At 41.9% G+C, this 22,467-nt stretch overlaps 1 protein-coding gene across 6 annotated transcripts in view; it reads right to left on the minus strand.

Annotated features, from left to right (window-relative positions):
• ZDHHC20 (zinc finger DHHC-type containing 20) overlaps positions 1 to 22,132 on the minus strand; it is an 89,999-nt gene extending 67,867 nt beyond the window's left edge. For 4 of the 6 annotated variants that reach the window (XR_004054665.1, XM_030922087.1, XM_030922086.1 and 1 more), the window contains exon 1: positions 21,816 to 22,131. Coding sequence is in view for 5 of the 6 variants with exons in the window: in XM_030922087.1 (XP_030777947.1) it covers positions 21,816 to 21,933 (118 nt within the window). In the remaining variant the exon portion in view is untranslated. Of the gene's footprint in view, positions 1 to 21,815 lie in introns of all 6 variants that reach the window. The other 2 variants (XM_030922085.1, XM_030922084.1) reach the window with 1 other exon arrangement.
• Positions 22,133 to 22,467: the final 335 nt, after the last annotated feature.

The raw sequence follows: 22,467 nt of genomic DNA on the forward strand, positions 1-22,467 counted from the left end.
GACTGCACTGACCAAAACTACGCAACAAGTCCTTCCTCAAAAAGGAATCCGTGTGATGTGGTGGTCTAACAGAATACTAATTACAAAGAAAAACTGTACCTTTACAGAATGGAGAAACATAACACACACAACCTTAGGTGTTGATCAACATTAACGGTCTCCAAAATGTTACAATGACATGCATTACTTCTGTGATATTCTTGCTGAAAACACATAGGCACATCTCACCTCATAAGGTGCTTCGATTTATTGTGCTTTGCAGACATTGTGTTTTTTACAAATTTAAGGTTGTGGCAACGCTGCATTAAGCAAGTCTATCTGTGCTATTTTTCCAACACTTTCTGCTCACTTTGTGTCTCCGTGTCACATTTTGGTTAATTCTCACAGTATTTCAACCTTTTTCATTATCATAATATCTGCTCTGGTGCTCTGTGATCAGTGATCTGTGAGGTTACTATTGTAACTGTTTTGGAGTACCACCAACTGCATCCACATAAGATGGAAAACTTAATAAAAGTGGTTTTTCTACCACTCCATTGACCAGACATTCCTCTATCTCTCCCCCTCTCCTTGGGCCTCTCTATTCAACAATACTGTAATCAAGCCAATTAATAATCCTACAATGGCCTCTAAGTGTTCAAGTGAAAGGAAGAGTCACACACCTGTCACTTTAGATCAAGAGCTGAAATGACTAAGCTTAGTGAGAAAGACATGCTAAAAACCGAGACAGGTGAAACGCTAGGCCTTTTGGGACAAAGTTAGCCAAGCTGTGAATGCCAAGGAAAAATTCTTGAAGAAAATTAGAAGTACTACTCCAGTGAATAGATGAGTAAGAAAGTGCAACAACGCTGATACGAAAAAAGTTTGAGTGTTGTAGACAGAGGATCAAACCAGCCACAGACCGCACCCAGCCGCTTTGTTGAATATTTTAAGCCCACTGTTGAGACCTACTGCTCAGAAAAAAAGATTCCTTTCAAAATATTACTGCTCATTAAAATGCACCTTGTCACCCAAGGGCTCTAATGGAGATGTACAAGGAGATTCATGTTGTTTTTATGCCTGCTAACACATCTATTCTGCAGCCCACGGAACAAGGAGTCACTTCTTTTTTCTTTTTTTTTTTTTTGAGACAGAGTCTCGCTCTGTTGCCCAGGCTGGAGTGCAGTGGCCAGATCTCGGATCACTGCAAGCTCCGCCTCCCGGGTTCACGCCATTCTCCCGCCTCAGCCTCCCGAGTAGCTGGGACTACAGGCGCCCGCCACCTCGCCCAGCTAGTTTTTTGTATTTTTTAGTAGAGACGGGGTTTCACCGTGTTAGCCAGGATGGTCTCGATCTTCTGACCTCGTGATCCGCCCGTCTTGGCCTCCCAAAGTGCTAGGATTACAGGCTTGAGCCACTGCACTCTGCCCCGAAATGTATTTCTTAAATAAATAATAAGACTTGAAAGTTGAAGTGGGCCGGGCGCGGTGGCTCAAGCCTGTAATCCCAGCACTTTGGGAGGCCGAGACGGGCGGATCACGAGGTCAGGAGATTGAGACCATCCTGGCTAATAGGTGAAACCCTGTTTCTACTTAAAAATACTAAAAACTAGCCGGGGGACGAGGCGGGCGCCTGCAGTCCCAGCTACTCGGAAGGCTGAGGCAGGAGAATGGTGTGAACCCAGGAGGTGGAGCTTGCAGTGAGCCGATATCGTACCACTGCACTCCAGCCTGGGCAACAGAGTGAGACTCCGTTTCAAAAAAAAAAAAAAAAAAGAAATACATTTCATAAGGCTATTGATGCCACAGTGATTCCTCTGATGGATCTAGGCAAAGTACATTGAATACCTTCCGGAAAGGATTCATCATTTCTAGATGCCGTTAAGAACACTCGTTTTTCATGGGAGGAGGTCAAAATATCAACATTAACAGGAGTATAGAAGAAGCTGATTCCAGTCCAAGATCATGGATGACACTGAACAGTTCAAGACCTCAGTGGAGGAAGGGACTGCAGACGTGGTGGAAAACAGCAAGAGAAGCAGAATAAGAAACAGAGCCTGAAGATGTGATGGAATTGCTGCAACCTCCTGATAAAACTTGAACAGATGAGGAGTTGCTTTTTACGGAAGAGAAAACTTTTTTTTTTGACATGGCATCTACACCTGGCGAAGATACTGTGAACACTGATGAAATGACAAAAACGATTTAGAATATTACATAAACTTAGTTGATAAAGTATCAGCAGGGTTTGAGAGGACTGACTCCAATTTCTGAAGGAAGTTCTACTATGAGGAAAATGCTATCAAACAGCATCGCATGCTACAGAGAAATATTGTGAAAGGAGAGTCAACAGATGTGGCAAACTTTAATCTCGTCTTGTTTTAAGACATTGTCACAGCTACCCCAGCCTTCAGCAACGACCTCCCTGATCAGTCAGCAGCCATCATCATCGAGGCAAGACCTTTCACCAGCAAAAAGATCAAGACTTGCTGAAGGCTTAGGTGACTGCTAATTGCTAGCATTTTTGAGCAAAAAGTATTTTTTAAAGACATAATGCTATTGCACACTTAACAGACTACAGTACAGGGTGAACATAACTTTTATATGCAGTAGGAAACCAAAAACTTGTGTGACTTGCTTTGTTTTGATATTTGCTTTATTGTGGTGATATGACATCAAACCCGCAATTTTTCCACCAAGGCATGCCTGCAATTCTCTGAATCTAATCATGAGGAAAGATCAGATAAAGCTAAACTGAGGAACATTTACAAAATAAACCTTGGCCGAGTGCAGTGGCTCACACCTGTAATCCCAACATGTAAGGAGGCTGAGGCAAGAGGATCACTTGAGCCCAGGAACTTGAGACCAGTTTGGGCAACATAGTGGGACCCTGCTTCTACAAAAATTTCAAATATTAGTCAGGCATGGTGGCATATGCCTGTGGTCTCAGCTACTAACGAGGCCGAGGCAGGAGGACTGCCTGAGCCCAGGAGGTCCAGGCTGCAGTGAGCCGTGATTATACCACCGCACTCCAGCCTGCACTCTGCACTGCAACAGAGTGAGACCCTGTCTCAAAACAAAACAAAGTAAAACAAACCTGTACTCTTAAAAAATCATGATTATGAAACAAAGACTGAAGAACTCTTCCAAATATAAGGACACTAAAGAGACATGACACCTGCAATGTGTGAGCCTACACTGAACTGTGGAGCAGAACAAGGAACTGAGTGGACAAATGAAGTTTGAATAGATTAAAGAGTAGTATTTAATCAATACTAATTTATTGATTTTAACAAATCTCTGGTTATATAATATTCTAATTCCCAGGCACAGTGGCTCACGCCTGTAATACCAGCAATATGGGAGGCTGAGGTGGGTGGATCACCTGGGGTCACAAGTTCAAGACCAGCCTGGCCAACATGGCAAAACCCCATCTCTACTAAAAATACAAAAATTATCCAGGTGTGGTGGCGTGCGCCTGTAATCCCAGCTACTCGAGAGGCTGAGGCACGAGAATTGCTCAAAGCCAGGAGGCAGAGGTTTTAGTGAGCCAAGAACGCACTACAGCACTACAGCCTGGGTGACAGAGTAAGACTGTTTCTCAGGAAAAAAAAAAGACAATGTTCTTGTTCTTAGGAAATAAAGGTAAACACAGGTAAAAGGGCATTAGTTCTACAACTTACTCTTACACATTTCAGAGAGAGAATGAAAGAATGACAGCACATATGACAAATAGTAACACTTAGAAAATGTGGGTGAAGGTTATATGACAACTGTTTGTATTGTTTTTCACAAATCAAATTATTTTAAAGGCCGGGCGCGGTGGCTCAAGCCTGTAATCCCAGCACTTTGGGAGGCCGAGACGGGCGGATCATGAGGTCAGGAGATCGAGACCATCCTGGCTAATACGGTGAAACCCCGTCTCTACTAAAAAATACAAAAAACTAGCCGGGCGATGAGGCGGGCGCCTGTAGTCCCAGCTACTCGGGAGGCTGAGACAGGAGAATGGCGTGAACCCGGGAGGCGGAGCTTGCAGTGAGCTGAGATCCGGCCACTGCACTCCAGCCTGGGTGGCAGAGCAAGACTCCGTCTCAAAAAAAAAAAAAAAAAAAAAAAAAAATTATTTTAAAATAAAAAGTTAAAAATATAAGATCCACCGGGCACAGTGGCTCACGCCTGTAATCCCAGCACTTTGAGAGGCTGAGGTGGGTGGATCACCTGAGGTCAGGAGTTTGAGACCAGCTTGGCCAACTTGGTGAAACCCTATCTCTGCTAAAACTACAAAAATTCGCCAGGTATGGGGGCACACACCTGTAGTCCCAGCTACTCAGGAGGCTGAGGCAGGAGGATCACTTTAATCCAGGAGGCTGAGGTTGCAGTGAGCTGAGATCATGCCATTGCACTCCAGCCTGGGTGACAAGAGCAAAACTCTGTCTCAAAAACAAACAAAAAGTGTGTGTGTGCGTGCGCGTGCGTGTATGACAAAAGAAAGATTTTATCCATTTGTAGTTTACAAAAACACAGCATGAGGTATGGATGTGATTTCACTCTTACAAAATATGTATCCAGTTGTCCCATCTTTTCTTCTGTAATTTGATGTGCTATTTTTACAATATTCTAAATTGCTTTATTAGTCTATTTCTGGACATTATATACTGTTTCATTAGTCAACACGTCTGTCCATGCACCATATCACACAGTTTAAAAAAAAAAAAAAGAGAGAGAGAGAGACACTACTTTTTAGAGTAGTTTTAAGTTCACAGCAAAATTGGGCAGAAAGTAGAAAGTTCTCATATACTTCCTGCCCCCACAGTTTTAATTATAAGGCTTTCTGGTTTACAATCTGGGGGATTTCCCCTCCTTATTGCTCTTGTTTTTCAGAGATTTCCTGGTTGCTTATTCTTTCTTATTTTTCCACAAGACCTCTGGTGTCAATTTGTCTAGCACCAGGGAAAAAAAAAAAAAAAAACAGTTTACGGGGATTAGAATTCATTTATACATTAAATGGGGGAGAACTGGCATCTTTGTAATGTTGAATTATTCTGTCTATGAACATAAAGTATGAAATGTCTTTTCATTTGTTCAAGTCACATTTTGGGTCTTTTAAGAATGCTTTCCTCTTGTGAGTTTGACATTTTTCTTGTTTCTTTCTAAGGTATTTTCTCTTTTTAATGTTACCAGATATGGACAGTTCTCTTCCACTGTATCTTCTTTTCTTTTCTTTTTTTTTTTTTGAGACGGAGTCTCACTCTGTCACCCAGGCTGGAGTGCAGTGGCCGGATCTCAGCTCACTGCAAGCTCCGCCTCCCGGGTTCACGCCATTCTCCTGCCTCAGCCTCCTGAGTAGCTGGGACTACAGGCGCCACCACCTCGCCCGGCTAGTTTTTTTGTATTTTTTAGTAGAGACGGGGTTTCACCGTGTTAGCCAGGATGGTCTCGATCTCCTGACCTCGTGATCCGCCCGCCTCGGCCTCCCAAAGTGCTGGGATTACAGGCTTGAGCCACCGCGTCCGGCCTTCTTTTTTTTTTTTTTTTTTTTTTGAGACGGAGTCTCCCACTGCTGCCCAGGCTGGAGTGCAGTGGCGCGGTCTTCCCTCACTGCAACCTCCGCCTCCTGGGTTCAAGCAATTCTCCTGCCTCTCAGCCTCCCAAGTAGCTGGGACTACAGGCATGTGCCACCATGCTCGGCTAATTTATGTATTTGTAGTAGAGATGGGATTTTACCATGTTGGCCAGGCTGGTCTTGAACTCCTGACCTCATGATCTGCCCACCTTGGCCTCCCAAAGTACTGAGATTACAGGCGTGAGCCACCACGCCCGGCCCTTATTCTGCCATTTTACTCAGTTCTTTTTGTCTAGGTTTTCTGTTGTTATTCTCTTGCCTTTTCAACATACACCATCAGATAAACTGCGCACAGAAATAGTTTTCCCTTTTCCAAAGTCTCACGCTCCTGAGTATTTTCTCTTGAATGAAAGTGGTAATTAATTCCGTCAATACAATGTTATCAAGTAGTAGACATAATGGGCATCATTATTCCTGGTTTTAGAGTGGAATTTTATCAGGCATTTTGTGTGTACATGAATTTTGTTTATGTTGTTTATGCTACGTACCCCTATTTTATTGTTTATCAATCAAGAATGCATATGTTGGACTTTTCAAATACCTTTTTGGTATATATGGAAATAATGATTTTTCTTACAAGATGTATTAATATGGTGGATTATAATAATGAATCTTAGCCTATCTTGTATATCCATCATTTTTCCCTCCAATCCTTTTACCTTTCCCTTTATCTTGAGTATAGGTTCTTAGCTTTTTCCATTTCTAGCCTTTTTTTTTTTTTTTTTTTTTTTTTTTTTGAGGCGGAGTCTCGCTCTGTCGCCCAGGCTGGAGTGCAGTGGCACCATCTTGGCTCACTGCAAGCTCCGCCTCCCGGGTTCCCGCCATTCTCCTGCCTCAGCCTCCTGAGTAGCTGGGACTACAGGCGCCGCCACCGCGCCCGGCTAATTTTTTTTTTGTATTTTTAGTAGAGACGAGGTTTCACCGTGGTCTCGATCTCCTGACCTTGTGATCCGCCCGCCTCGGCCTCCCAAAGTGCTGGGATTACAGGCGTGAGCCACCGCGCCTGGCCTCCATTTCTATCCTTTATACCTTCACTGTATCTTCAGTCATATCTGTTCACCTTTGGGCATCTTGTAGTTTAATCTTCATTTCTGATATTGTCTTGTTTTCCATTTCTTTCCTGAGTTTGAACAGCTCTTATTTCAAATCTTCCTGCTCTTTAACTGTTTTCATTGAGTTTTAAAAACTTTTGACGTCGCCTGTAATCCCAGCACTTTGGGAGGCCAAGGCGGGTGGTCACTTAGGGTCAGGAGTTCAAGACCAGCCCGGCCAACATGGTGAAACCCTGTCTCTACTAAAAATACCAAAATTAGCTGGGTGTGGTGGTATGCGCTTGTAATCCCAGTTACTCGGGAAGCTGAGGCACAAGAATTGCTTGAACCTGGGAGGCCAAGGTTACAGTGAGCCGAGATCATACCACTGGACTCCAGCCTAGGCAACAGAGCAAGACTCCATCTCAAAAAAAAAAAAAAAACTTTTGGAGTTTCTTTTATTCAGCAGATATTTATTTATATTTAATTTATGTCTGGATGCTGAATTAGTTCTCTTCTTTGTTGCCTTTTAATGTATTTTCACCTACTGAAAAGCACTGATTCTCATTTTTTGAATCAGAGAAATCTACATGGATGCTGTTTTTTAATTATCGTTCATGCTGAGTTACGCTGATTTTCATGGACCATCCACAGCAAGAAACCCTCTGGGGCAAAAGGGCTTGCTTAATTTATTTCTACTAGTGCCTTCTGCTGCTGCTTCAGTGAAGTACAGTTTATTTGCTAGATGGATAGTGCATGTATTTTCCTCTACTGCTTTGATACTCCTGTTTCCGCTGTGTCCTTCCAGCTATTTCCTTCTTTCTCTTTACTATTAAACATTAATACTTCATGGCACACTTTCAACTTCCAAGGTGCTACCTTCTCCCCTAGAAGTGGTGTTTTTTTTTTAAGGCTGTCATTTCAAGTCATAAACACTTTTCCAAGTGCCTTTTCTTTTGCATTCTCAGTTGCCATGCTCTGATCTACCAGATTTCAAACCTGTTTTCAGTATTTCCCACTCGGGATAGGGTTCTCATCTTCTGAGGATGAACAAAGAGCCTGGTATCCTCTGCAGAGTCCCTGACTCTTAGTTCTGATATCGTCACCAGAGTTCATCTAGCTATTCTTAGATGACTATTTCCCCACTTACATATAAACTGCGGTTTAAAAAATTCTCTATGTCCTAGTTATGCCATAGGCCCAGGTTATATAGTTGATTTGACTTGCTCTTACTAATCTGTATGGGTTTTAGAAGAATATGTGAAAAGGTCTGAATTGAGGAACTAAGTCAACTTCTCAAGTTATAAATTGAAGAAAAATATGCATCTCCTTTGTAGAGTTATTGTAAAGATCAAAAGATATCAGACGACTTAATTACTTAGCGCATTAAATGCACGAATAGTAAGGATAATTATTACTATTTCCTGGGGTCCTTCAATATTGTTCAGAAGGATTTAAAATAATATCTGCCAACTCTCATTTTTCTAGAACTTCCACATATAGTTACAGATAACATCATCTTACGATTAGTCTGTGTTCTATAATTTTGGCTGTGTGCAGTGGCTCACATCTGTAATTTCTGCACTCCGGGAGGCCAAGGCAGGAGAACCACTTGAGGTCAGGAGTCGGCCTGGCCAACTTGGTGAGACCCCATCTCTACTAAAAACACAAAAATTAGCCAGGTGTGGTGGCATGTGCCTGTAGTCCCAGCTACTCGGGAGGCTGAGGCAGAACTGCTTGAACCTGGGAGGCAGGGGTTTCAGGGAGCTGAGATTACGCCACTGCACTCTAGCCTGGGCAACAGAGTGAGACTCTTTCTCAAAAAAAATAATAAGTAAAATTTTGTTGTTAGAACCAGGACTACCTCACCTCCCTGGTTTCAGGTTAAGGCTTCAGGCTCTAAACAGACTGTCTGGAAGTCAAGGAGGGTTGTTTATTATGTAGATCAAGGTAGAAACTAGTTGGAGAGATAAACTGGTGTGCTAAGAAAATGATTCCCAAATCCAAGTCTATGACCCCAGGCCACAGTAAAACAAGAAACATAAGCAAAAGGGTGAGAATTTTTCCTAAACTGCAATAATTTCAAAGCACCGAAGTCTTCATTCAGATTATGTCCCATACTTTGATATTAGAATATCCTTTTATAAAATGATAGTAATAAAGGGTACTTTCAAAAAATACATTATATATGATAAAACTAGTAAATTTCTGTTGTTCTACTAAATTAAATTATTTGTATTGGGCCATAAACCCAAGAAATAAGGATAGATCTGAAATAGTTATAAATACAAAGAGCCAGGAAATCAGCCTTCTTCACGTGAAAGTTAGTAGGTATATCCATCCCCTGCCTCTTTATGATCTTTTTCCTCCAAACTGCTCTTGATAGGTACTGTTATGCCAAACGTCACCTGCATAAAAATATAGGGCTGGGCACAGTGGCTCATGTCTTCAATCCCAGCACTCTGGGAGGCTGAGGTAGGAGGATTGCTTGAGATTAGGAGTTTAAGACCAGCCCTGGGAACACAGCAAGACCTCGTCTCTATAAAAAATACAAAAATTGGGCAGCCATGGTGTTATGCGCCTGTAGTCCCAGCTACTCAGGAGGCTAAGGTGGGAGGATTGCTTGAGTCTGGGAGTTTGAGGCTGCAGTGAGCAGTGGTCATGCTAAATGCACTCCAGCCTGGGCAACAGAGTGAGACGCTGTCTCAAAACACATACATACACACACACACACACACACACGTTTTACATATATGTTTTATATATTTTTATATATATGGGAGAGGTTTTATTTGCATTACATGCCCCAAACACAAGATTTGACTAGTTATAACAAATATAATGAAAGGCCTGCAAATAGAGCTTATAAATTATTAAATATTTTAATGGACAAATATATAATGAAAAGGACAAAACTTATAGAGTTACACAGACGTGGATTTGAGCTTTGGTTTTATGTATCAATTGTATGGCCTCAAAAGAGACCTTTAACCTATGAGTCTTTGTTTTTAATCCATAAAACAATGCTAGTAATCTCTCTCCCATAGAGTTAGAATTTAAAAAGACCTAACATAAGTGAAGTGCCTTAGACTACATGTCAGACACACAGTGGGCATACAGTAAATAATAATAGCTATTAGAATTAACATTTCCTCCTGACAATTCAAGACAGTTTCCTCCCCTGCCTAATGAACAGGCTGCCTGAAATCCAGAGGCAACTTTAAGATTACCAATAATACTAATTATCAATAATTGCAAATTGTCTACTATATGAAAACATTCCAATTCTCCCTTTTCTACGAGCATGGGAACTGGCAGCTACACAATCAATTCACTCACTCAGCAAATATCTATTGAGAACATATTATACCAGACCCTGTTTTAGGTTCTGTAAAGACAGCAGTGAATATACAACTCTGGAGAGAAACAAAGATAACTGTATGTCAAGTAATAATAGGCACTATGGGGGGGGGTGGAATTCAGGGTGAGGAGACAGTAAAAGAGGAAGTACTTCTTTGACAGAGGGTAGTCAGGAATGCCTCTCTGATAGGTGACTCTGAACAGCGATCTAGATGAAGTGAGAGCTAGCCATGTGGAAATCTGGGAGGAAAGCATTCCAGGCAGAAGGAACAGGAAGCTCAAGGGTCCTCCGGTGGCCTGACAGATGAAAAGAAAGGTGGCCTGTTGGCTGAAGCAGAATGAGCAAAGGAAGAAATTAGGTCAGAAGCGGTGGCAGGCCAGAGCATCTAGAGCCTTATGTATTTTCAACTTTGAATTTCATTTTAAGCAAAGTGGAAAGCCATCGGAGGGTGCTGAGCAGAGGAGTAATAATCATGACTTGTGTTTTTTTAGCAGATTCATTAGCTCTTTGGGGGATAAGGAAAGAATATGCTCTAAGGAGAAAATATGAAAGTCTATTAAGAGCCTGTGCATTGCATAAGGAAAAAATCAGTATAATCCCACACCCAGCAACATACACTGTTAATATTTTGGTGTATTTGGTATTATTTCCTTCAGACGCTGAGGATATCCTCTTCATGCAATTAGTTTTAAAAGCTTCCCAGAAGATTTCACATTTAATAAGTTTGTGTTTGTTTTTATATACTGTTCAATTAGTACGTCCATAAAAATTAACTCTTCCTATGATTCCAATGAGTGGTTCAAAGTTCACAATAGTCAGTAAAATGAAGCACTGGGAAAGCCAAAATAGAGATATTTTAAAACCAAACTTTTAAAAAATTTTTATTTTAAAGACCTATGCATCTCTATTTAAGGGAATCTATTCTCCATAAAACTAGTCACCTTTATTTTTTATTATATCAGTTATTTAAGTGTAATGCCCATCTGTTCAAGTATATGTTCTACATATCTAAGCAGTATCTAAATGTGTTGCTTATATGCTTACAGGAATAGTGTCAGGTATTAATCTTAAAATCCCACATGGTGATGATGTGGAGAGCTCCCTCCCTTAGACAACACACCCTCCCAAACTTCTGTCTATAGAAAATAGATTTCTTAAGTCAGAGATAAAATTAGAGGAAGAGTGGAAAGGAAATTATGTCAGAGAAGTAATGAAGTAATGAGTACATAATCCCTGAAAGGCCATGGTAAGGCTTTTAGATATCTTGCTGAACAAGAGAGGAAGCCAGTCAAGGTCCTGAAAATAGAAGTAACAAACTGATATTAATTTGAAAAAGATCATTCTGACTGCTTCCTGGAGAACACATGGAATAAAGGTGGGGCTGGAGTAGAGGAAGAGAGGTTTACAAGGATACTACAACAATATAGGTGATAATGTGGCATTAACAAACCACCCTAAAATTTTAGTTACTTCAAACAACCACTGTTCATTATTTCACAATTGTGTGGGTCAGCAGTTTGGGCTATGATCAGCTGGAATGTTTTTCTACTAACAGCAGTCATCAGGCAGCTCGAATGGGGTGGGAATCTAAAATGGTCTTGTTCACACATTAGGGGTTTTGGCTTCTCTTGGCTGGGCCTCTTCTCCATGTGGTCTCTCACTCAGCAGCTTAGTCTGGACTCCCTTACACGATGACCAGAATGTCCCAAAAGAGCTAAGGCAGAAGATGTATGCTGTCTTGAGGCCTGGGTTCCAGAAGAATTAGGTTCTGGAAAGACAGCAATGAATATAAGACTCTGGAGAGAAACAAAAATAACTGTATGTCAAGTAATACTAGGTGCTATGAGGGGGAAAAACGCAGGGTGAGGAGACAGTAAAAGAGGAAGTACTTACTTTACAGAGGGTACACTCTTTTACAGAGGGTACACTCACACATCTACCACATTCTACTGGCCAAAGCAAGTACAAGGCCAGCCCAGATTCAATGGGTGGTAAACAGACTATTTCCTGATGGGAGATGGTACAAATTATTATTATTATTATTATTATTAGTTTTGAGACAGAGTCTCACTCTGTCGCCTAGGCTGGAGTGCAGTGACACGATCCCAGCTCACTACAACCTCTGCCTCCCGGGTTCAAGCGATTCTCCTGCCTCAGCTTCCTGAGTACCTGGGATTACAGGTATGTGCCACCACCCCCAGCTAATTTTTGTATTTTTAGTAGAGATGGGGTTTTGCCATGTTGGTGAAGCTGGTCTCGAACTCCTGACTGTCAAGCCTCTGAGCCCAAGCCAAGCCACCGCATCCCCTTGACTTGCGCGTATACGCCCAGATGGCCTGAAGTAACTGAAGATTCACAAAAGAAGTGCAAATGCCCTGCCCCGCCTTAACCGATGACATTCCACCACAAAAGAAGCGAAAATAGCCAGTCCTTGCCTTAAGCGATGATATTATCTTGTGAAATTCCTTTTCCTGGCTCAAAAAGCTCCCCCACTGAGCACCTTGTGACCCCCCACTCCTGCCCGCCAGAGAACAACCCCCCTTTGACTGTAATTTTCCTTTACCTACCCAAATCCTATAAAACGGCCCCACCCTTATCTCCCTTCACTGACTCTTTCTGGACTCAGCCCACCTGCACCCAGGTAAAATAAACAGCCGTGTTGCTCACACAAAGCCTGTTTGGTGGTCTCTTCACACGGACGTGCGTGACACTGACCTCAGGTGATCTGCCCACCTCGGCCTCCCAAAGTACTAGGATTACAGGCTTGAGCCACTGCACCCAGCCGGTGCAAATTATTATAGTCATGTTTTTCAATCTTTTTACACTAAGCAGAGGTAGATCATGGTGTTTAAAGGAGTATAACAGTTGCAGTAGTAGTGGTGAGAAGCAGCTGGATTTTATACATTTAATGACAGGACATGCTGATTAACCAAATGTGGAACGACTTTTCAATCCAAGAAGTAGAAGGATACAGCTGTCATTTACTGAGCTATTAGGCGCAGCAGGTTCAGGTGAGAAAAAAAAAGAAAATCAAGAGTTTTGTCTACAATGCCTATTAGATCTCCAAGCAGAGATGTCAAGTAAACAGATTAGAGTTTGGAGTTCAGCATACTGCTACGTCTCTGCTGGGAGGTGGGAGTGGGCAGAGAAGCAGCCAGGCTTTTATTTGCATGACTAGGGCATAAGGTTCTTCTCAACAGTCTGACTTGGTTTCTAGGTTGTCCATCATCTTTTTCTTCCACATTTCTTGTCTTTCAAGAAAGCAGGGAAGCCCCAAAGAAGGTTTAGTTTATGTGGGGAAATAAAACAGATCTTTTTTTTCATTTGAGTTTAGGAGGGTTTTTAAAAATATATATTTACAGAGCTCTTTCAGACCAGTGTGCTATCTGGTAACACAGAAAATAATACCAGGACAGATTAACTCACTAGTAGTCACGAGAAAAAAAAACTTTTTCTTCAAAAAAAAATAAAAGTAAAAGAGAAGGCTAAGGTCACTGCAGAATTCAAATAAATAGGTCTTCTGGCCACTACCTTTCAAAGGCAAGTTATCTAGAAAATTACTACTCTCACATCCGAAAACAGATGTGAAAAGATAAAATTAATAAAAAGGTTTGTTTGTTTGTGTGTTTGTTTCGGAGACAGGGTCTCACTCTGTCACTCAGGCTGGAGGGCAGTGGTGTGATCACAGCTCACCGCAGCCTCGAACTCCTGGGCTCAAGTAATCCTCCTGCTTCAGCCTCCCAAGTAGCTGGGACTAGAGGTGGGTACCACCATGCCTGGCTAATTTTTTACTTTATTTTCGTAAAGGCTATTGCTATGTTGCCCAAACTGCCCTTGAATTCCTGGCTTCAAGCGATCCTCCTACTTGGGCTTCCCAAAGAACTGAAATTATAGGCATGAATCACCATGCCTGGCCAAAAGTTTTTTGTTTTTAATTCACATTTAACTTTTCCTATAAGTATGTCAACCATTGAGAATGAGATTTAGGGAAACACGTTTTTTTAAAACCATGTCGGCATAATTTCAAAGAATCACTGTTTCATAACCCAAAACAAAGACTGTATGTAGCACCAATAAACCATTTCATGTAGCCTCTACCACTAAAGATTGTGAAACACATGTTTTGTAACTATAATTAGTATTATTATTCTAGATGTTTGTGTGTCCCAACATTCAAACATGATTCAAGTGAGTTTACAAGACTATGATTCAATTCAATTCAAGTTATACTAATTTAAAGTCTACTAACACTAGGCTCTAATGGATACAAGAACAAACAGGACCCAATTATACTATAAGTCTTGTAAGCAGGATTATTCAGGTACATAAAGAAATATAAGAAAGTGCATACTTTTAATTTATATTCTAATTCAATGTACAAATGATGTGGTGAGGCTTACTAGAAATATATTCCTAAATAAAACTGGATATGTTTTAAAAACAGAAAAATACAAATTAGGATGTGAGGTTGAAGAGTAGGGGAGAAATACTGTTACATAATACACAGATGAACCTCAAAAACATTATGCTATGTTAAATACACCTGACAAAAAAGACCACTTATTGGCCAGGCACAGTAGCTCACACCTATAACCCCAGCACTTTGGGAGGCTGAGACGGGTGGATCACCTGAGGTCAGAAGTTCGAGACTAGCCTAACATGGTGAAATCTTGTCTCTACTAAAAATACAAAAAAAATTAGCTGGGCATAGCGGCGCACACCTGTAGTCCCCACTACTTGAGAGGCTGAGGCAGGAGAATCACTTGAACTCAGGAGGCGGAGGTTGCAGTGAGCCGAGATCACACTACTGCACTCCACCCTGGGCAACAAGAGTGAAGTTCCATCTCAAAAAAAAAAAAAACCAAGAACCAAAAAAACACTTATTGTATGATTCCATTTATTTTTTTCCCTTTTAAAATTTTTCTTGGTTTTTACGCTAATCTTCTCTGTACCCTTCCAATTTTGGTATATGTGTTGCAAGCATGTATTATTCCAGTTGTATGAGATATTCAGAAAAGGCATTTGGAGACAGCATGGATTAGTGGTTGCCTTGGGCTGGGAGTGGGAAGAAGGATTAACTGTAAATGGGCATGAGGGATCTTCATGTGGTGATAGAAATGTTCAAAAAATGGATGGTTGTGATTACTGCAAAACTTGGCAAATTTACTAAAAATAACTGCATTGTACATCTTAAATTAGTGAATTTTATGATATGCAAACTATGTCTCGATAAAGTTGTCTTTTAAAAACCAAAGGCAAAATTAAAACTTTTACAGACATACAAAAAGTGAAATGATTCAGTCCAGCTGACCTGCACTACAATAAACGTTAAAAGAGGCCCTTCAGGCAGAAGGAAATGACACTGGATGGGTTTATAAAAAGAAATGAAGAGAACAAGAAATGGTAACTATAGGAATAAATGTATATATTCTGGGTTTTTAAAAACTAAATCTTTAAAAGCTATTAATATAATCAACTGTTTAAACACAGTAGCAATATAGTGTGAGGTTTACAACATAAAATGCACAACAGGCCGGGCGCGGTGGCTCAAGCCTGTAATCCCAGCACTTTGGGAGGCTGAGACAGGCGGATCACGAGGTCAGGAGATCAAGACCATCCTGGCTAATACGGTGAAACCCCGTCTCTACTAAAAAATACAAAAAACTAGCCGGGTGAGGTGGCGGGCACCTGTAGTCCCAGCTACTCAGGAGGCTGAGGCAGGAGAATGGCGTAAACCCGAGAGGCGGAGCTTGCAGTGAGCTGAGATCCGGCTACTGCACTCCAGCCTGGGTGACAGAGCAAGACTCTGTCTCAAAAAAAAAAAAAAAAAAAAGCACAACAATAGCATACAGGCTGAGATGGAAGAGACAGAAGTACACTCTTATAAGGTATTATATATGAAACAGTACATAACTTGAAGGTGGACTGTGGTAACTCAAAGATGCATGTTATAAGCCCTAAAGCAATCAATAAAATAACAAAAATAATTACTAGTAATAAGCCAATAAAGGAGATAAAATAGAATCAATTTTAAAAATCAAAATTTAAAAAAATGATAAAGATCAATTAATTCAAAAGAAGGTCAAAGGAGGAAAATGGAACAAAGAAGAGGACAGAAAATAAAACAAATAGCAAATGATAGACTTAAGCCTAACCATATCAATAATCACATTAAATGTAAATGGTCAAAACCCCCCATTAAAAGGCAGAGATTTTCAGGTTGGATTTAAAAAGACCCAAATATATGCTCTTTACGAGAATCACAATTTAAATATAAGACATATACACATTAAGAGGACAGAGAAAGATACACCATGCTAACAATAATCAAAAGAAAGATTAGTGCCCATGTTAATATCTGCCAAAGCAGATTTTAGAGCAAACAATATCACTGGGGATAAAAAAGTCATTTCATAATGTTAAATGAGCCAATTGGTCAATAGGATATCACAATCCTAAATGTTTTATGCACCTAATTACAGAGATGCAAAATACATGAGGCAAAGACTGATAGAACTACAAGGAGAAATAAATCACAATTATAGTTATAACTCTCTTAATAATTGGGAGAACAAACAGAGAAGCAAGAACATAGAGGACTTGAACAACACTACCAACTTGCCTTAATTGACATTTATGGAGCATTATGACATAACAGAATACTCCACCCAGCAACAAAGAGCACAATACATTGCTGAGTACAGACATATTTTTCGTAAGCACACATGGAACACTACTCAGACAGACCACATTCTAGGCTATAAAACAAGCCTGAATACATTTTAAAGGATTTTAAGTCATACAAAGTATGTTCTCTGACCACAAGGAAATTTGAAATCAACAACAGAAAGATCATCTGGAAAACCCCCAAATAAATGGAAACTAAATCCATGGGGTCAAAGATGAAATCAAAAGTGAAATTAGAAAATAATTTGAATTCTGAAGGGTGGAAGCTGCAGTGAGCCAAGATTGTGCCATTGCACTCCAGCCTGGGCAAAGAGCAAAACTGTCTTAAAACAACATAAAAGGATCTGTTTGTTCTTTGGGAAAGGGTCTTGCTCTGTAACCCAGGCTGGAGTGCAACGGCACAATCATGGCTCAATGCAGCCTTGAACTCCTGGGCTCATGGGATCCTCCCACATCTCAGCCTCCTGAGTAGGTTGGACTTCAGCCACAAGCCACCATGCCCATCTAATTTTTTGTATTTTTGTAGAGACGGAGTTCTTGCAGGCATGGTGGCTCACAACCGTAATCCCAGCACTTTGGGAGGCCGAGATGGGTGGATCGCTTGAGATCAGGAGTTCAAGACCAGCCTGGCCAACATGGCAAAACCTCATCTCTACTAACAATACAAAAATTAGCCAGGCGTGGTGGCACATGCCTATAATCCCAGCTACTCAAGAGGCTGAGGCAGGAGAATTGCTTGAACCCAGGAGGAGGAGGGAGGTTGCAGTCATCCAAGATCACCACATTGCACTCCAGCTTGGGCAACAAAATGAGACTCCGTCTCAAAAAAAAAAAAAGAAAACAAAAAGAGAGATAAGGTTTCATCAAGCCTCCCGAAGTGCTGGTAGTACAGACGTGAGCCACTGTGCCCAGCCCAAGAAAATAATTTGAATTGAATGACGACAACACAACATACTAAAATCGATAGAATAAAACTAAAGCAATATTTGGAGGTAAATTTATAGGACTAACTAACTAAAAAAGGGCTCAAATCAATGACCTTGGTTTCCATATTAATCTAGGAAAAAAGAGCATATTAAACACAAGGCAAAAGAAAGGAAACAGTAAAGATCAGACAGGAAAACAACAAAACAGAAAAGAGAAAAATCAATGAAATAGAAAACGGGTTCTTTCAAGATTAATAAAATACTTCAGAATCAACTGTGTCAAGCTAGTGTGTACAATGACAGTGCTTAAGTTATTTATCTTAATCTATCTCTAAATTTGAAGAAGTTATGCAGGAGACACAAGGAAGTATTTGGTACAGACTCAAAGGTTACAGTCTGCTCCACAAATTTGTCTGAAAAAATATAAAAGGTATACCTGTCCTTGGACAAACAACACAGCTCTTTTGAACGATACTTTCCTCAGAAGTAAAGGGACTGAATGAGATTATCTTTAAAATCTCTCTAAGTTCTAAGATTCTCTACATGCAAAGAAGAGATACACATCTACTAACAGCTCAAGATGACCTGAACAAGATATTCTGATAAAACCTTGGGAACCGGAATTAGCACTTTCCTCAAAAATAACCATCTTGACCAAAGAGAAGAAGTTATTCAATCCACTCATACTTTAAATATCAACCCTGGGGGAAAAAATCGTAGAATTTCTGCCTAATTTAAAATCAAGCACCAATATTACTAATTAATCTTTGCTTCTCAGCTTATCACTCCTGTGAGATGGCCATCTTACATGCATTACCCTCTTCCTCAATTTTGTCCTCAGTATTACTTCTGGTGAAGTGGGGGGTGTGTGTGTGTGTCTAATTACAAAATTAGGAAGTTACAGAAGGTGAGATGGAATGAGGGCCTCTTGGTAATCAACAATTTGTTCAACTTACAGCCTACTGTGGGCCAGGTATTTTTATTGTCTGAGATATTTAGGAATCTTCTGCTGCTGCCTTTTAGGAGAAAAGTACTTTATATAAATATACTATATACAGGACTGAAATCTGCCCTGAGTGTCCACATCTGGACACCAAATAGATTAGTCATTCATTGTATAGTGGTTAACAGCATGGGCTTTGGAGCCAAAACCCTTGAATTCCAATTCTCACCATACTACTTACTGGCTCTATAACCGTAGACAAATTAGCCTCATGGGGATCATTATTAAGATTAAATGAATACATACATGTAAAGATATAATTAAGATCTTCTCCTCCTAGTTTGATAGAGAATACCAGAATCTAAGAACATCCTATAGGCCGAGCGCAGTGGCTCACGCCTGTAATCCCAGCACTTGGGGAGGCCAAGGCGGGTGGATTGCCTGAGATCAGAAGTTCGAGACCAGCCTGACCAACACGGTGAAACCCCCGTCTCTACCAAAAATACAAAAAAAATTAGCTAGGCGTGGTGGTCGGCGTCTGTAATCACAGCTACTTGGGAGGCTGAAGCAGGAGAATCACTTGACCTGGGAGGCAGAGGTTGCAGTGAGCCAAGATCCCACACACCACTGCACTCCAGCCTGGGCAACAAGAGTGAAACTCCGACTCAAAAAAATATATATATATAGAATATCCTATAAAAATTACGAAAACAGCACTTTTAAGTAAAACTCACACTTCCCTCCATTTAAGTCCTCCTATAAATATATCTATACATATTTCAGTGGGAGGGTCAGTACTTACGAAAACAAATACATACAAGTAGTTTAAAGGATAGTTTTAATATGAGTAAATACACTTTTATGCTCAACTATTTTATACTCCAGTGACACTGCAGACCTCCCAAATTCTCTCTAGTTAAAGTCAGATAACTCAGAACTTAATACAGCCTCTACATAAGACCTTTCACCACCAAATATTTTAAGATTCTGCCAAGCATCAGGCCATAGTTGAATGTTTTACCTTAATGAAACTGTACGGTATAATCTCTCCAGTATGGGTCTCAAGCCTAACTAAGTCATCTCCAAAAATATGCCGACCCCTTTATCCCCCCACACCATTATGGCCCAAACAATTACGGTTCCAGTGATCCTCGTAGCTCACTCAAGTTATATGAAAGAACGGAAAGATGTGGGTCACATTCCCATAATCAACAATTGTGTGACCTAACCAAAAGGACCTGTTCCTCAGAGTCTCACTTCCGCCACCTGTAGAGACACCTGTGCTCTCACTTAATGAAAGAATTAAAGGAGAGGGTGAATGAATGTCCCCTCTATCCCACTAGCACATGGCACTTCTCAATTCACGTTCCTTTCTCTTTCTTTATTTGAAGCGGCGAAAGAAATCAGAAGCAATTTGACTTTCCACAGCACCGCTTGATCTCATTTTTTAATATTTTTGACAAAAACCATTTACAGGTTAAGCAGTGGAATCTCAACATAAAAGCACATTTTTAGTGCTCCTTCAGCTTTACTTCAAAACCACTATGGGAATTAAAATAGAGTAGGAATAATCTTCTGACGGAATAGGAATGATATAACTTTTGGAATAAACGCTCACTTCACAGTAAATAAGAAGATTAAAGGAGGTATCATCATAAGTTGATGAGAATCCTATGATCACTATCACTTTCTGGAAGTAGCTCCCAGAAATATTTAAATCTAGTAATTTTAATAGACTCAAACATCATTTTTAGTAAACATTCTGGTATCCAAAAGGATGAGACTAAATAATGATATTGAAAAGATTAATATTATTTGGAAATGCATTCCACAACTAATTTATTCTGGGCCTACCTGCAGGGATAGTCGTTTCAAAATTAAACGTTCTGTAGGTACAAAGTAATTTTAAGAGTGGATGTTTTAATTTTAAAACTTACCCTTAAATTTTCTGAACCAAAGCATTCTCTTCCATGTATAGAACTAAGGTTTTAACCAAATACTTGGTTGAAAGCTGTACAAATTCAAACATAATTGAAGTCTTGATTCTGCCACTTTCAAGAGTGGGTGGTACAAATTCTTCTCATTCATAACATTAGTTTCTAGCTCATGTGGTTCTTTATTCAAAGAACACTATTAACAGTCCTTCATAAAATGGTAGATTCAGTCTAAGGACTAAGAGCAGATCATTCTGGAATAACAAGCGATTACGTTTACAAACACCACTTACCATTTGGTCCTAGGTTTTCATAAAAAACTGATATAGGCAGCAGATGTACACAGAACAACCTAGGTGAGGCTGGTTTAAGTGTAAAATATCCACACACTCAAAGTCTAAGAACAACTGACTTAAAACAATCTTGGAGAAATTGCCCAATATCACAAATATAGCAGTCACCCCTAAACGGTGTTTTGATTAATGACAACCAATTCAAGCCAGTAGGTTAAATCCTTGAAGTATACTGCAATGCTACTCCTTTTTTCAGGTGAGAATTTTGTGCTAAGAACTAATCAGGGAAATGGAAGTAACGAAAACAAGACGCCAAAACACGAGTATAAGAAATACAAGCCTCCTTAATAATCAGTCAAGAAAAAGAGAATCAGGTTATGTCTCCTCCCACCCATTCTTTCTGTCTTAACCTTCTGCAAAAGTCGGCTGGATTCAGAGTAAAAATAAATGAACTTTACAATGAGTCAAGTACCACCAAAAATCAAAAGCGGGAGCTTACTCGTCCTCCAGGTCTGACCCGCCTCCAGCCCGAGGCCACCAAAAGACACACCTCCCTTCCCCCAACCCGCCGCAGCCGGCTCTACAGGTAACAGGCGTTTCTTCTCGCGCTGTTTGAACAAAAACAATCCAGGAGGAACAGATTTGGTTTTTTAAAAAAATGAACAAAAGCCAAAAAGGCCACAAACACAACCTAAACCTCCTAAGAAGCCGGACTACTCCCGTTCTGCACATTCCCTCCCAGAAGGATGTGGACCCCCCGGGGCGGCGGGAACCAGGAAGCTCTCGGGGCCTCCCTGGGCCAGACCCGCACCCGGGAAGCCGCCGCAAGGCTTCAGGAGCCCCAGGTCGCCCGAAGGCCGCGCCGCAGGCTTGAACAAAGGGCGGGTGCAGCGGCCTCGGCGCTTCCGAGCGCGTTCGGGGCCGGACGCCCGGCGTCCGGCGCTGGCTCCAGAGAGGCGGCGGGCACGGGGCGCAGAGGCCTGTCTCGCGCCCGAGCCGCGGCCCGCGCCCCGCCGCCGCCCCCGGGGACGGTACTCACACACGCAGAGCTCCACCACGTACGCGTAGTAGGACCAGACGACCACGAAGGTGATGAAGAGCACCGGCACCCAGCCCACGACGCGCTGGCAGCAGCGCCACAGCGTCCAAGGCGCCATGTTCCGCGGGCGGCTGCCGAGCCCCGCGTCCCACCGTTCTGGGGAGCGCGGGAGCCCCGGCGGCGGCGACTCGGACGCTCCGGGCGGCTCCTGGTCCAGCTCCCCTGCCTCCGAGGCACGGCTTGTGGGAGCAAAAGTCTGAGGCGCCGCCGGGACTCCTCCCGTCCCGGCGCCCGGCCAGGTCCCGCCCCCACCCCACATCCCGTCGCCCCCCTCCCCCCGCGTCCGTCCCCGCCCGCCCGCCCGCCCGCCGCGGGCCGCGGGCCGCCCCGGGTCTCCGCGCTGTTGGGGGCGGGGCTTCCGCGGTCGGGGCGGCCGGGAGGGGGCGGGGCCGCGGCTCGGGACCGCCCATGGGGCGAGGCGGGGCTGGATGTGGACGGGCTGGGCGGACGCGGGAGGTCGCGGAAGGAGAGGTGAAAAACACGCCCGTGATGGATGAGCGGGACAGGGGATGGCCTTCGAGGATCGAGACTCATGGGCGGACGGAGACTATGGAAATGATTTGATAGCTGATTTGTGGATCTTGGGCCTCTC

This window comes from Rhinopithecus roxellana, chromosome 18 (genome assembly GCF_007565055.1).
Source record: "Rhinopithecus roxellana isolate Shanxi Qingling chromosome 18, ASM756505v1, whole genome shotgun sequence".
NCBI lineage: Eukaryota > Metazoa > Chordata > Mammalia > Primates > Cercopithecidae > Rhinopithecus > Rhinopithecus roxellana.